Genomic DNA, 15,596 nt, shown 5'->3' with positions numbered 1-15,596 from the left:
CGAGCTTGCTCAGCCTGCACACGACGACAACTCTCCAGTCCATGGAGGTAAAAATGGTATAAATAGCATCGGGATCGAAATAAAAACAAGGATGACTTCCTAAACAGGGAAGTGTGAAAGAAGGAAGCTGAAATGTGTTCAAACTTTGATTCTGTTTTATATTGTCTTCCAAGTTAATGAATATCTAAGATACCAACTGAAACGTGCCAAAATGACGGATGCTCCGAAAGTCCCTGGACTTAATGTCCGAATATCTTCGAAAAACCAACTAGATAACATTAAGAAAGTTGCCATCACCAAACCAGGACAGCAGGCTCTGTTCTTGGAGCTTGATCAGGTTGAAGCGATACTCAGTGATTTGTTTATTTATGTCAACTTACTGTTTGAAAAGTCTTTTTGCATAATGAACTAAAGTTTGCATGATGTACAAGGCCACAACTAAACTAATTGCCAGCTGATTGCATGCAGAAAAAAATGCACTCAAACTGTTAATTAATTAATGTAGAGTATAATTGATAACTTTTTGTCTTACTAAAAGTCTAATTTTTTTTTTTTAAACACCATGTGTACATGTTGTATTAGTATACATTATCAACAGTACTTTTTTTTTTACACATGAGAAAACATTCTTTTAAAATTTACATCAAAGAGCTAGGATTAAATATATGCACCAGTGTGTATGTATCCACATTTCATATTCTAATTGTCTACAGTGCTCATTTTGAAGTACATTATCTCTTAGTGTTTATAATGAATGGAAGTATTGAAGTAATATATGAAATTCTTATGACAGTATGTAAGACCCTGTACTTTATTTCTGACAGAATCGTCCATTGGCTGGCATCATCCAGGATATTTGTGAAAAGTAAGCACCTTCTCTCAGAGTCAGTTGTTTAGAAATTTTGTAGTGCTATTTTAGTAGTTTATATTTTTTTCATGATTTTAAAATTAACAAGGAAATGCACAAATGTTTGTTTTTTGGTAGATGGGGAATAACGCAACCAGAAGAATATGCCATACAATTTGACAAGCGTCAACTAAATATATACATTACAGAAAGGGTGAGAATTGCATTGTTTAATATGCAATTAAGGAGTTGTAAATGAAAAAGAAGGTATTTTAATTGGAACACAAAAAAATTTTAAAGATGAATTCTTTCTTTTGATTTAAATTGCTAGTATACTGATAAACTATACTTTTTAGTACTTACGTAGTGTATTAATATATTCATACTTTTCTTATTTCTTTTCTTTGAAGAATGCTTTAAATATGAATGTATTTACTTTATTTTAGAATCGTCTGGATATCAGCAATGGTGATGTATTGGTTCTGACTTCCTCTCCAGTAAGTAGCAAGATTACTGTGTCATTGACACAAATTAGTAATATTAGTTGCTGTAAAAGCAGAAATATTTGTTGGGATTAAATTTCATTTACTTTGTTGTTAACAATTGAAATTAAATCCCACATGAAATTTTTATTTGACCACATATTTGATAGAATTACTGTCGAAACAACGAAATTAAATGCCCAGGAAACCTTTTTAGATGACAGTTCAATAAAATTTTATCCCCACGAATTTTGTGCTTCTACAGTATTACATTTAATCACTGTTATTTAAAGATTTCAGAATAAAGTATGAATTGAAAATTCACCAGTTTCTAATCACTGAATATTGCAACCAATTTAAAATTGGTAAAATAAATTGCACAAAATGTATATGCTGTATCATAAACTGTAAAAATTGGAGCAGTGTACAATAAAACACACTTATAGCGAACACAATTATAATAAATTGATGCTTACAGCAAAGTAATTTTCATTCATGTTCATGTTAAAATATATAGCAAAGCAAAATTGTTCATCCCTTGCACTTCTTTATAAGACTGTTTTACTGTACTGTAAAAGCAGGTTGACTCTGTACTATAGCCAAAATTACATTGTACAGTTGTACACTATTTATATAAGATCAGATGTTGGGAATGTATGATTATTTGATACGACTAATATGCAGAGTTTAATCTTATAACCATTTTATATTTTGATCATATGTTTGCTTATTGGACCTGTTTAATCAGATACGATACATAGATTTTTTTATCTATCTAAATTTCACCATAAACTTTTGATAGAGAATTTGTGTTGAATTGTTTAGACATTTACATGTGCTACATGTATTTTTGTAGGCTAGAACAGCCAAGCAAATCTATGAGACTTTGAAGGATGGAAAGGGTTCTGGTGAGGAAAAATTGGCAGCTATGGAAAAGTTGAGCAATCTGGCCTCAGACATAACATTTGCCATGGAGTTCATTACAAATGAAGGACAAGAACTTATCAAGCAGTTTATAAGAGAGGGAAAATAGTATGTTTCCTTCATCATGCATCCTTCAAATTTGATTCAAGTTTTTACCAGAGGCTTTGTCTCAGAGAAACAGTCAGTAGCCTATACAACCCTTACTAGTGTAGGAAATAAATTTGTTTACAAATATGCCAGAAAGATGCAAAAAGAAAAATGAAATCATTCTGTAATATTGGTTTGATATTCTTCCACTTAATATTTATAAATTTCAGGAATATCCAGTTTGTTGCAAATATGAGGATGTGTTTGTTTGCTGTTTGTGTATTTTAATTGACATCCAATCAACCTAAAAATTATGACAAAGTCTCCAGAATGAATAGGGCAATGTCATCCAAATTTGAAACAAAGAATTCATCATAAATTGGATTAAAAGTTTGCTCTTATGTAAAATAAGCCTTTCTTCTAAAAGAGATACCTCAAAATACTGTCATTTAATTTTTATACATGTATAATGCCTATGATGATAAGGTGAGTTGTGGGTATTTGATGTCATGAATTGGTCACTTCCTGTAATTGTTTGAGGTTTATAAGACTTGGTAACATAAATATCAATAAATATGTTCTCTAACAGCTTTCCCTTGGCATAAAAGATGTTATTTATATGTGTAGAGTGATCCCAAGTAGGAAAATAGGATGAGGTTATTGAAAAATCAGTAACCCGAGCCACACTTGATAAACTTCAATACTTCTTATGAACATGTACATGTACGACACTCAGAAAATAATAATAAAAAAGAGTTCTGGTTATTTTCAGCTATGGAGATGCTATTGCCTTGTTGTTAAGGTCTTTAAATTTTGCTCTATTTTCAGCCATGGGGATCCTATGGCCTTGCTGTTGAAGTCATTTGTTTCTTTGATGGACCATAATGTTGTATCATGGGATACGATTGAACCTGAGTTCACAAAGAAGGTAATTATGCTTATACTTTTATCAAACTGCTATTGAATAGAGTTTATTTTATCAGAGCATCTATTTAAATATCAAATGTGGGAAAATAAACGTGTATTAAATTATTTTTTTAACAAAGAAGAGAATATTGTAAAATCTTGTTAATTCCCAAGACCTATACATGTACAATGTAGTACTGGTTGATGAATGTTATGAAAATGCAACATTACATTTCAGTCTTGGAAAAGCGAAGTTAAAGAATTGATGAATGTTATGCCTGGACATAGTCCAGCTTCATTCTTGAAAATAAAAATAATCAATCATATTATCAGCTTCTTTCACTACTTATTGTACAGTAAAACATGGTTATAGCAAAGTCCTGGGGACCTGCAAATTTACCGGGGTACTTTGCAATATCCATGATTTGTTTTATCCCTGTAACGAATTTGTTCTAGTATATGTATAGCGAATTTGCATTATATATATTTTTTTCAAGTATGACTATAATCAAATGTATTTTGGGAAGTATTTTATACTAAAGATAATATGGAGTTCAAAAGGTTTCTGATGAATTTGATTTCTATATATTAAAGTTGAGAAATTTGAAATTTTTTTATAAAAGATGTAAATTTCTTTATTTATAACCTCTAGGGGATGCAAAATCAGTTCATTATATCTGAAAATTAGCTATATTCAACTTCATTATTATATCCATAAGATTTAAAATGAATTCAGATTTCTTAAGAATTTTGCAGTGGATCAAAAAAACTTCGCTTTATCTGTAAATTCATAATATCCATGTTTGTACTTAACAAGTTTTACTGTATTATCTATTTATTTTCAAATATGATGTTTTACAAATCAGTAGGAATCATTGAAGTAAATCATGAAACAAATTAATTTTAAATATATATCCTAAGCTAGAAATCTAAAGTATATAGTGGAGAGAACAGTAAATGCTCAGTGTCGGAAGTGTTGAAAACAAAAAGGATTTTACCATGTACACTTCTGATGTGCAGTAATCTACATGTGTATAAAAAAAGAATATTTTTAATGGGTGTTGAAAAAAATTTTGTTACAGATCACTGATTACATTTCTAGTCCAAAACATGGAGGTAAAATAATTCAGCCGTCATTAGAGATTTTAGAATCAGTCATTCTGAACAGGTAAGTATGGTTGAATTGATACATGTGTGTTACACAAATTATGTGAATTAATGCTTTTTGAAATTAAATGGAGATATCTAGTTGACACAGAATGACATTCAATAATTTAACAATTTATGTTTTTTTTCAGTACCAATTTATCCAAACACAAAGAAGTGGAACAACAAGTGACTCCAGACAAAATAGTCCCTCATCTCCAGCAGTGAGTGTAAAACTGGAGCAAATTAAGGCTTTTGACTAATCTCTTAATCAATCATTTCTAGTAGTCCAAGGGTTAAAAAAAGACATTATGATTACTACATTTGAAATCAATGTTACCTGGTTATAGTCTTAGCAGTATAACATGACAGAGGATGTATTAGTCCATATACTTTATGTGAAACCTAAGGAGCTGTAATTGATTTGGGAAAATATTGCATTACTTTAATTGCCCTAAAATCAGTATAATCAGATATGGTTACAAAATGTAGCAGCATATTTTGTCTCTCACATATTAACAGATTATATATTGAAAGAGTAAGTTTTTAGAAAAGGTAAAAAAATAAATTAATGATAAATTTTCTTTTTCTTTTTTTTAGACCAGAGTTACAGAAGAATGCACTTGCCCTTTTAAATGCCTTATTTTTAAAAGCTAATCCAGAGAAGAAAAAGGTATATTTCAACACTGAAATAAAATGAGTTGAAAGAGTTGTTCCCCTTAAAACAATCTTTTTAATTTTGAAAGAAAATAAGCATGTATTGTGTGAATTATTAGGGCCCCAAATTGCAAGCACCGTCTTGTGATCAGTTTGTCCCTCCAGCATTACATGTCTGTGTGCATTTTCTCTCCCCTTGTCCAAGTATGTCTCGTACTTCTTCAACAGAGAGCCTATAGATAAAGGGTAATGATCTTTATTTTCATGTGCAGTTGTCTTGATCAGAGTTTCTTTGTAAAAGTCCGGCTTAATATATTTCTCTTGTGAATCATGTACTTATCATATATACTCTCCCCTTAGCCCAAACAAAATTTTGTCAGAGATGAAAGTCAGAGCAGTTCTTGGTGTCAATTCTTGTCTGCACTATAAAACAGTTTTTTCTGCCCTTGGACCTGTTTTGCTCATATAAATCCACAGTGACCTTGATATTAGTTAATTGGTCAGAGGTAATTTCTGTACAATATCCTAGTCCAGAACATATTTAACCCATTCTGATTCACCTTAGGAGTGTCTTTGTGCTGCGAACATAAGTCAAGTTTTAAGGAGAATTGAAGCTCAAAGCAGAACTTTCTGCCAATGCAACTTATATTTTCTGTCCTTGGACCACTACATTCATAGAGTACTTTAAAACAAGGGTTTGCAGTTTTTGAACCAATTCAAAGGTTATTGTCCGGATGAAAGCAGTTTTAATATACATTTCATGGAAGGGGTGATTATCAGCAGCATAATTCTGGTAGTCATTAATTATGTAGAATTTAAATTTGGGTTTGGGGGTTGGGGGGAGTTTTCTTCTTTTTTTCTCATATTTCTCATAAAATTAACATGTACCAATTTTCTGCCTTACACAAAGTACTTTTACCCTTATACCCTTTGAGATTGCCTCCATCTCAATAATATGTACCGGTAGTTATATATGATTTTTGTAGCTCACTTGAGCCAAACATTGTCGTTGTCATTGTTGTCATAAACTTTTAACATTTTCATCTTCTCCAGAAACACTGGGCTAATTTCAATCAAACTTGTCACAAAGCATCCTTGGGTGAAGAGGGTTTAAGTTTGTTCAAATGTAGGGCCACACCCTCTTTCAAGGGGAGATAATTTAGAATTAGTGAAAATTTAATGACATCTCTCAGAAATTTTCTTCACAAAAACTAGCCAGAAAAGTTGAGGCATAAGTAAAAGCCTCATTACTAGTGTAGATTGAAGTTTGTTCAAATCGTGATCCCCAGTGGTAGTTGAAGCCACAATGGACAATCAAAGTTTTACATACAAATACATAGGAAAAAATCTTCCTCTCAAGAACAGCAAAGGCATGATTATTCAAATTGTTATTGAAACATCCTCAGGTAGTGTAGATTCAAATTTGTAAAAATCATGTCCCCCGGCTGAAGGATAGGGCCACAAAGTTTTACATTGAAATACCTAGGGAAAAATGTTTTAATAATTTTCTTCTCAAGAACACCAAAGACATAATTAGTCATACTGATATGGAAGCATCATCAGATAGTGTAGATTCAAGTTTGTACAAATCATTATCCCTGAGAATAGTGTGGGATCACAAAAGTGATCAAAGTTTCACATAGAAATACGTACATGTAGGAAAAAATATTTAAAAATCATTTTTTCAAGAACAGCAAAGTCATGCTTGCTTATATTGATATGGAATCATCTTCAGGAGGTGTAGATTCAAGTTTGTTCAAATCATGGCCCCTATGTGGTAAGGTTGCACCACAATAGGTGATCAAAGTTTTACATAGGAATATATAGGGAAAGAAAGTCTTTTAAAATTTTCATCTCAAGAACAGCAAATGCATGATTAGTCATATTGATAGATGTTAGAGATTTAGATTTGAATGATGAATTGGAGGCACATTGCATACATGCAACGGACATTTGTGCATGCATGTATGATTGTACTGGATGGTAAATGAGTAATTTTAAAGATATTTTCCTTTGTAGAAAATCAATACCAGTGTTCATAGCAAGGCATTCAGGAATATCATTGTCACAGTAAGTTTTATGCATGTATCAATTTGAAATATATATATCCATAATTAACATCTGTGTAAACTTTTCACTCTGATTTTTCAAAGATGATCTTTTTGTCATAAAATAATGCTATTGACCTTGTTAAGTGGCTATGAAATACTCTTTTCTTGATTAGTATATTCTTTCTATAAATGATCTTGTTTTTCTAGGACTTCACTTGAAGAGTGGCATTTCAAACCTTATAATAATGCTATTGACTTTGTTCCTTGGTCATGATTTTTTTGATTTGTATATATTCTCTCTATAAACAATCTTGTCTAGGTTTCACTTGAAGTGTGGAATAGACAGTGGAATGCTGCAAATAATGCAGAACAGGCAGGTCTTAGACAAAAAAATGTCACATCAGAATGCATCTATTATCCAGGAGTGTAATACCATATACCTACATATAAATCTGTCAAAGTTCATGTGATTTTGAAAAATCTTGTTTTACGTTATATCTCTCTGACAAGAAATTATTACTTTATTCAAAATTAATTTTTCTGAGATTTCTTTTCATTTTAATACTGTTGGTAAATTAAATAAAAGTACATTTTTGAAGAAGTCACACACAATACAACATTCTGATGTGAATCAGTTGTACATGCCCTGGTGTGCTTTGTGTAGAATTTGCTGTCTGAGTTTGCATGGAGTTTTCCTTTGTCACAGTGTTGCTAGTCTGTAGTGTGCTCATTGTATAATTATTTAAACAGGAGTATATACTTGTAGTGAAAGCTGAGAAAGTGCACGTTAATCTTGATGTACAGAGAGATTAGTGTAGTTCATCAGAACTGATGAATTTGTGATGTACATAGAGATTAGTGTAGTTCAACCGAACTGATGAATTTGTGATGTACAGAGAATTAGTGTTGTTCATCAGAACTGATGAATTTCTGGCTCCGGAGCCATAAAACTTAGACAAGCTCACTTTTGATCTCAGTCTCACTTTTCCTCTATTAATTCCTTATGTAAAAGTTAGACTGAGATCAAAAGTGAGCTCATCTAAGTTTTATGGCCCCAGAGCCTGATGTACAGAGAGATTAGTGTAGTTCATCAGAACTGTTGAATTACAGGCTTACGGATAAAGCTACTGTTCCAAATGTCAGCCATCCAAATCTCAGTACCACCATTTGATTTCTGCCTTGTGTGCTGTGTATTGTGTAGTACTATTTAAATTAAATTGAATAAATTATTCAGGTCTACTCAGATGTAAGCTGATATTGTAAAATCACTTAAATTATTTTGGTTTCTGAAAAAATGTAGGTTCATAGGGATTTGATTTTGAGGTTGAAGAAATGTACTTTAACTGTACCTTGCCATTTTTACATTACATGGAGGACATGGATTTGTGGGCCTCTTCATATCACAGAAATTAAATCCCCACAAAAATTAGTGTTTTCACAATAGATTGAATCCAACAGTCAAGAGAAATCTTGGACCTCCCCACTGTCTTCTGTTTTGGAAACTGATCAGACAATTACCCTAATAGTATTGATGGTTTGAGGTTGATTTATCTACTTTACAAAATAGCTACATCATTTAAATAAGAGAGCTGATTTAAAAAATTACAATGAAAAATTAAAAACAAATATATCTGCCCATACAAATTTTCAATTCAGCCAAAATGCTACATTTTTTTCCCAAATGAAAACTTACAAGTATTGCAAGGATGAAAAAATATGAAAGGGAAAACACTGCAGTTGAAATTGTTTAACAAATAATAAAGCATGTTCATTTTTTGTAATTGTTGCTAACAAAGTGTTACATTTTTTGTATGCATTGGACAGGCTTAATTATATCTGTTTGAAAGGTAATTCTAATACTGTAAATTACATTTTAATTGTTTGCGAGAACTTTATTTTTGTGTAATTACACGAGACTGTCTGCTCGTGAAAATTTCATTCTCGCCTATTAGTATTAAAAAAGATTATATAGAGCTCTGACCGAAATTCATGAAAATTTTGTCTCGCTTATAAATACCAAATAACAATCTCATGAAAATTAGGTGTCGTGAAAATTAAGTGATCTACAGTATGTCTGTCCAATTGGGATATTTCTTTTTACATATATATGCTAAGTAGATTTAATTGAAATCTTCATAGTTGAACGTTAAACAGAGAGTCTGCTTTGAAGTGTAAAATGTGAATAAATAATGCTCCTGATGAAATACTTTAATTAGTTGCAGAGCTGTCAAACTACTGAAGATATAACTGTACCCAGTTGTTTAAAATGTTCAGTCAATATTAAACACCATTTTAAGACATAACATTCTTACCTCCTCTCTCTGGAGAACTCACTGAGAGAAGCTGGAGAATATCAATAAGGCATTAGTCCTCGACCTTTTATCACACTGTAAGACTTCAGAGGTATAAAGCCTTATAATCATTACCATATTGCTAACACTTGTGTGTGGGAGACAACTGGGAGGTGGCATTAGAAATATGCAGTATTGTTTTATTGTGCACAGTGGATATACATGTACATTGCAAATGAAAAAAAAATATTCTGAAAGAGACACATGCAGTCACACAAAAACTAGAAAATTGACAAAAGTAGAATTTTTGCTTGGCTTAGCATGCAAATTTTGTTCAATTCTTGAAAGTATAAGGTTTCATAAAATTACAGGTTTCAGAAACCTACTTTTATGGAGAAAAACATTATTATTGTCTGGTCCAAGTTGAAGATATTGCTTTACTCTTTCCTTTTTATTGTATGTGTGGGCAGAAAAATTTAACAAATTACCATGGTCTCAATGTTGGTGGAACAAGGATTTTAATATAATCATCAAAAAAATATAATCAGAACATATTCCCTGCCTCTGCATGCTCCAATTCAATGTTGTTGATGAGTTTTATGCTATAAATAAATGTAAAAGTGGCTAGACTTTAACATGGATGATAACAACACAAAGAAACAACCTTTGCTTTTCCAGCACATATTTTGCACTCTTTGCTTGCTTAACCTTTGTCAAAACTTCGCTTTACCCTTAATTTTTATAAATCTTTTGGTTTATGCAATATCACAAAAGAAACATGATTCTGAATCTTATGTTGCTTGAAAACAAGTCATGTTCTCATGCATGTATTAAAAGTTTGTATGTCGTTGGACAAAAGGAACTTGACATGTAACTTTATGATAAAGGTGGAGTCTTGCCACACATTTGTCATATTTACATGTACAATGTATTATCATATAAAAACATAGTATAGTGTATTATCAACCTCTCAAATTCACACAACATCAATTAGTAAAGAATGTAATAAAAGCATAATAGGTGGGGGTATGAATTTTTAGCTCTACTGGTCAAAGACCAGAAGAGCTTATGCGATAGTAAGGTGTCCGTCGTCCATCTAGCTGTCTGTAAAAAAAAAATTTCAAAACACTACTCCTCCTATAGTTTTGGTCTGATTTCAATATAACTTGACAAACAAATAGACTACACTGAAATACATAATTCTCTTTATTGGTTTTTGATTTCGATGAAACGATGTTGCCATGGTTACTAAAAATAGAAATTTCTATGAAATACATTCAAAGCGCTACTCCTCCTACAGTTTTGGTCTGATTTCAATCTTACTTGGCACACAAGTAGACTACACTAAGATACATAATTCTAAATATCAGTTTTTGATTTGGATGAACACCGTTGCCATGTTACTAAAAATTGAAATTTCTTTGAAATACTTTCAAAATGCTACTCTTCCTACAGCTTTGGTCTGGTTTCATTATAACTTGACATACAAGTAGACTACACTAAGATACCTAATTCTATTGATCAGTTTTTGATTCCATTGAACTGTGTTGCCATAGTTACTAAAAATAGAAATTACTGAGAAATACTTTCACAATGCTACTCCTTCTACAGTTTTGGTCTGATTTCATTATAACTTGGCACACAAATAGATTACACTGGGATACATTGTTTTCTGTATCGTTTTTTGATTTTGATGAATGATGTTGCCATGGTTACCAAAAATTAAAATTTCTGTAATTTTTTCCAAGGCTACTCCTACAGTTTTATTAGCTCACCTGAGCTGAAAGCTCAAGTGAGCTTTTCTGATCACATTTTGTCCGGCGTCCGTCTGTCTGTCCGTCTGTCTGTCCGTCTGTCTGTAAACTTTTCACATTTTCGACTTCTTCTCAAGAACCACTGGGCCAATTTCAACCAAACTTGCCACAAAGTATCCTTGGGTAAAGGGGATTCAAGTTTGTTCAAATGAAGGGCCACGCCCTCTTTCAAGGGGAGATAATTAGGAATTACTGAGAAAATAATGGCATCATTTAAAAATCTTCTTCTCAAGAACCACAGAGCCAGGAGAGATGAAACTCACGTGGAAGCATCCTTAGGTAGTGTACATTCAAGTTTGTTCAAATCATGACCCCCGGGGTAGGGCGGGGCTGCAATGGAGGATCAAAGTTTTACATAGAAATATATAGGAAAAATCTTTAAAAATCTTCTTCTCAAGAACAGCAAAGCCATGATGAGACATATTTATATGGAAGCATTCCCAGGTAGTGTAGATTCAATTTTGTTCAAATCATGACCCCCGGGGGTAGGGCGGGGCTGCAATGGAGGATCAAAGTTTTACATAGAAATATATAGGAAAAATCTTTAAAAATCTTCTTCTCAAGAACAGCAAAGCCATGATGAGTCATATTTATATGGAAGCAATCTCAGGTAGTGTAGATTCAAATTTGTTCAAACCATGGCCCCCGGGGGTAGGGCGGGGCTGCAATGGAGGATCAAAGTTTTACATAGAAATATATAGGAAAAATCTTTAAAAATCTTCTTCTCAAGAACAGCAAAGCCATGATGAGTCATATTTATATGGAAGCATCCTCAGGTAGTGTAGATTCAAGTTTGTTCAAATCATGACCCCCGGGGGTAGGGCGGGGCTGCAATGGAGGATCAAAGTTTTACATAGAAATATATAGGAAAAATCTTAAAAAATCTTCTTCTCAAGAACAGCAAAGCCATGATGAGTCATATTTATATGGAAGCATCCTCAGGTAGTGTAGATTCAAATTTGTTCAAATGTTGACCCCCGGGGGTAGGGCGGGGCCGCAATGGAGGATCAAAGTTTTAAAAAGAAATATATAGGAAAAATCTTTAAAAATCTTCTTCTCAAGAACAGCAAAGCCATGATGAGGCATATTTATATGGAAGCATCCTGAGGTAGTGTAGATTCAAGTTTGTTCAAATCATGACCCCCGGGGGTAGGGTGGGGCCCAATGGGGGAAGGAAAGTTTTACATAAGAACATATAGAAAAAATATTTCTTCTCAAGAACAGAAAAGCTATGTTTAGTCATATTGATATGGAAGCATCCTCAGGCAGTGTAGATTCAAGTTTGTTCAAACCATGACCCCCGGGGGTAGGGTGGAGCCATAATGGAGGATCAAAGTTTTACATAGAAATATAAAGGAAAATATCTTCTTCTGAAGAACAGAAAAGCTATGTTTAGTCATATTGATATGGAAGCATCCTCAGGTAGTGTAGATTCAATTTTGTTCAAATGATGACCCCCAGGGGTAGGATGAGGCCCAATGGGGGATGGAAAGTTTTACATAAGAACATATAGAAAAAATATTTCTTCTCAAAAACAGAAAAGCTATGTTTAGTCATATTGATATGGAAGCATCCTCAGGTAGTGTAGATTCAAGTTTGTTCAAATGATGACCCCTGGGATAGGGAGGAGCCACAATGAGGGATCAAATTTTTACAAAGGAATATATGGGAATTTTTAAAAAAAAATCTTCTCAAGTACAACAAAGCCATTTGTTATATTGACATGGAAGCATCATCAGGTAGTTTAAAATTCAAGCCCCCCCCCCCCCCCTCCTTCGGTCTTTTCAATACTGAACTGATTGTGCTTTTGCCTAGCCAATGTGCTCAGGTGAGCGATGTGGCCCATGGGCCTCTTGTTCTGATTGCAATAAATCTTGCCACAAAAAAGAGACTAAACCAAGGATCATTATTCTATTTATTGTTGTTGCAAAGCTCCAAGTCCAAGTGCTACTTTTCTCTTCCTTTGTTATAAGTACAAACCAGTAGAGCTACAGTCTTGTCAGAGACTTCTGATTCTACTAAAGTATATATCATGTTTATGTTTTTCTCAACTTTGGACATGAAAGAGCTGTAAAATTTTTGAATAGTACATTGTAATGACCCATATGTGCTTTCAAGAAATATGCTCTGCTCATTCTTATTGAAACAGTCTTTATAGACATAATTGTTTAATTATTTATATTTAGGAAAAATTTAATGAAGATTTTTTTTTTCAAATTTAAAATAAAATTAACATACAACCTATATTCACCAAATACTGCAATTGTACCTCAAATTTCTAATGATTTTAGCTCAGTGTTTTTGATATAGAATAAAGAAGGATACAAAGTAATCAAAAGTCATGCAGTTTTCTATTTATACACAATTACATTAACTCTTCAGTTTAAACTTGACACATTTGAATTCAAAAGAATATCACTATTAATTAAGACAAAATTATAGCTGCTATTTTTGTTTGATCAAGATTTTCATTTCCATGTCCAATGGTTCCATTGTATTTGTAAAAAAAAACAAAACAAAAAACCATTGCTGATTGAAGCTGGAGTATTTTGAGACATGGATTATGTTGGGTTCCATATTTTTGTACAATGCCTACAAGACCAGAATTAAACTTAAAAAAGCATTATATACTTAGGTAGAGGGATCATTAAGTCTTCAGTTGGAAGATTTCTCAAACAGTGGCCTGATTACAACCACGAAACCCTATATTCAAGTGGCATAAATGCTTCAGATTATTGGATAAGGAAAATATTCTCTTTTTTTTCTCTATAGCAAAGGATTAGGTCAGGTGTCTTTTATTATAGGAACACTATTTAATGTCTATAAAATTTAAGTGACAAATCTGATGAATAATAAAGTCAACAGTATTTCAGATTGAATAAGATACTGTAATTCTTTGTGCTATTTACAATTGCAGCATTTTCCTGAAAGATGTTTTTTTCCAAAATAGAATTTTTTATCACCAAAAGAATTGTATAAACTTTTATGAAGTGGGTTTTTTTGTTTGTTTGTTTGTTTTGTTTTTTTAGTTACCCTCATATAAATACTTATGTCTGTATGTCTGTCTGTCTGTCTGATGAAGTTTCTCTTTTTCCAGCTGTTTGTCTGTGTTTCACACAGGGTACAATACTTTGGCTACGGTGGGGTCACTGCAAGAGTTCATAGGTTAATTAGTTAATAATTACACAGAAATATATACAGTTGGTAAAGTATTGAAAAAGCATTTTCTCAAGAACTGTAGAGCCACAGAATTCTAGCATCTTTATGATGTATATAAATTGTTTGTATTGTGGTATATATTGTTAATACAGGTTTATGACCACATGTCAATTGCAGTTTGATAACCCCAACTGCACCTAAAGTTACTTTTATGGATTATATCATATATATGCATGTATATGTGTGTGTGTGTGTTTATCTGTGTGTATGTAACCTTTCATTCAGAACTTTCTCTCTTTTCATTGTAAAAAGCTTGTATGCCTTCTGGGCCCAAAATTGGAAAATAAAATTTATCTATCTATCTATTCAAGAAAGTTCAATTCTGTCTACTTCGATGGGGGGCACAAAAAGAATCTAGAGGTACATAGGAATGCATATAGTAATCCTTAAAAAGTCTTCTTCTTTTTTTTTTCAAGAAAAACAAGTTCATATGCTTTGTCAGTTGAAATATGCAAGCACCCGGCCCCAAATAGCTTAGATTTCAAGTTTGTTTAAAATTATGGTCATTTGAAGCTAAAATCTGATATCAAGCTTTATTGTATATGTACCCTAATTTAAAATTAGGTGTATTTCATCTATCAACATTTTTTCATCAACAATTGAATTGTCTTAAATAAGTTTGTTGACAAGAAGAAAGAAATTCAAAAATTTATATATTATGCTATAGTTCATAGAGATTGAACAAATAATTGTACAATAAAAGTCAGAATGGACGTTTATGCCTTCTATTATGTAGTACTGCTTATTCTTAAGAGACAGCACACTAGTTTACTGTAACAGATCAGTAAAATTCAGAGGTTATGAAGGATAATTTCATGACGTATTTATTTACATGTGAATATATTTCTGTGTCTGGAAATTGAAGGACATTTCACTATGATTCTTTAGCAGTCTTCAATATCATTATTGAAATGTACCACTTCCTTGAACAGTCCAGCTGTATTGTCTGAGCTATAGAACATATTTTATTTCTGCTAAGAATTTCAACTTTCTCTGCCTTTCTGTTTACTGTAGGTTATTTGAGTGTTGTACTATAAGGAAGATATTTGTTTACACTTCCTCGAGGGATTGAAGCTTCTGATCTACAGAAAATGAGTTTTTTATTGAGACTTATTTCCTTATTTAACACAAAGACAGCTAGTGTTTCCAGTAAGAATTGTGCCTCATAGGGT

General features: G+C 32.3%; 1 protein-coding gene across 2 annotated transcripts in view; it reads left to right on the top strand.

Annotated features, from left to right (window-relative positions):
- Positions 1-74: 74 nt before the first annotated feature.
- Positions 75-15,596, top strand: part of LOC133172052 (engulfment and cell motility protein 1-like) — a 40,501-nt gene continuing 24,979 nt past the window's right edge. Inside the window, exons 1-10 of one of the 2 annotated variants that reach the window (XM_061306857.1) lie at positions 75-337; positions 825-865; positions 986-1,061; positions 1,294-1,344; positions 2,186-2,361; positions 3,169-3,268; positions 4,329-4,414; positions 4,545-4,616; positions 4,993-5,065; positions 7,069-7,119. In XM_061306857.1, the coding sequence (XP_061162841.1) occupies positions 212-337; positions 825-865; positions 986-1,061; positions 1,294-1,344; positions 2,186-2,361; positions 3,169-3,268; positions 4,329-4,414; positions 4,545-4,616; positions 4,993-5,065; positions 7,069-7,119 (852 nt within the window). In that variant the 5' untranslated portion in view covers positions 75-211. The remainder of the gene's footprint in view (positions 338-824; positions 866-985; positions 1,062-1,293; positions 1,345-2,185; positions 2,362-3,168; positions 3,269-4,328; positions 4,415-4,544; positions 4,617-4,992; positions 5,066-7,068; positions 7,120-15,596) is intronic. The other variant, XM_061306858.1, reaches the window with a different exon arrangement.

The sequence above is a fragment of the Saccostrea echinata genome, unplaced genomic scaffold (assembly GCF_033153115.1).
Source record: "Saccostrea echinata isolate AGI-Se365-2 ecotype Australia unplaced genomic scaffold, CSIRO_AGI_Sech_v1 ptg000054l, whole genome shotgun sequence".
NCBI lineage: Eukaryota > Metazoa > Mollusca > Bivalvia > Ostreida > Ostreidae > Saccostrea > Saccostrea echinata.
The sequence above is the reverse complement of the archived record's forward strand: the minus strand, read 5'-3'. Positions and strand labels throughout refer to the sequence as shown.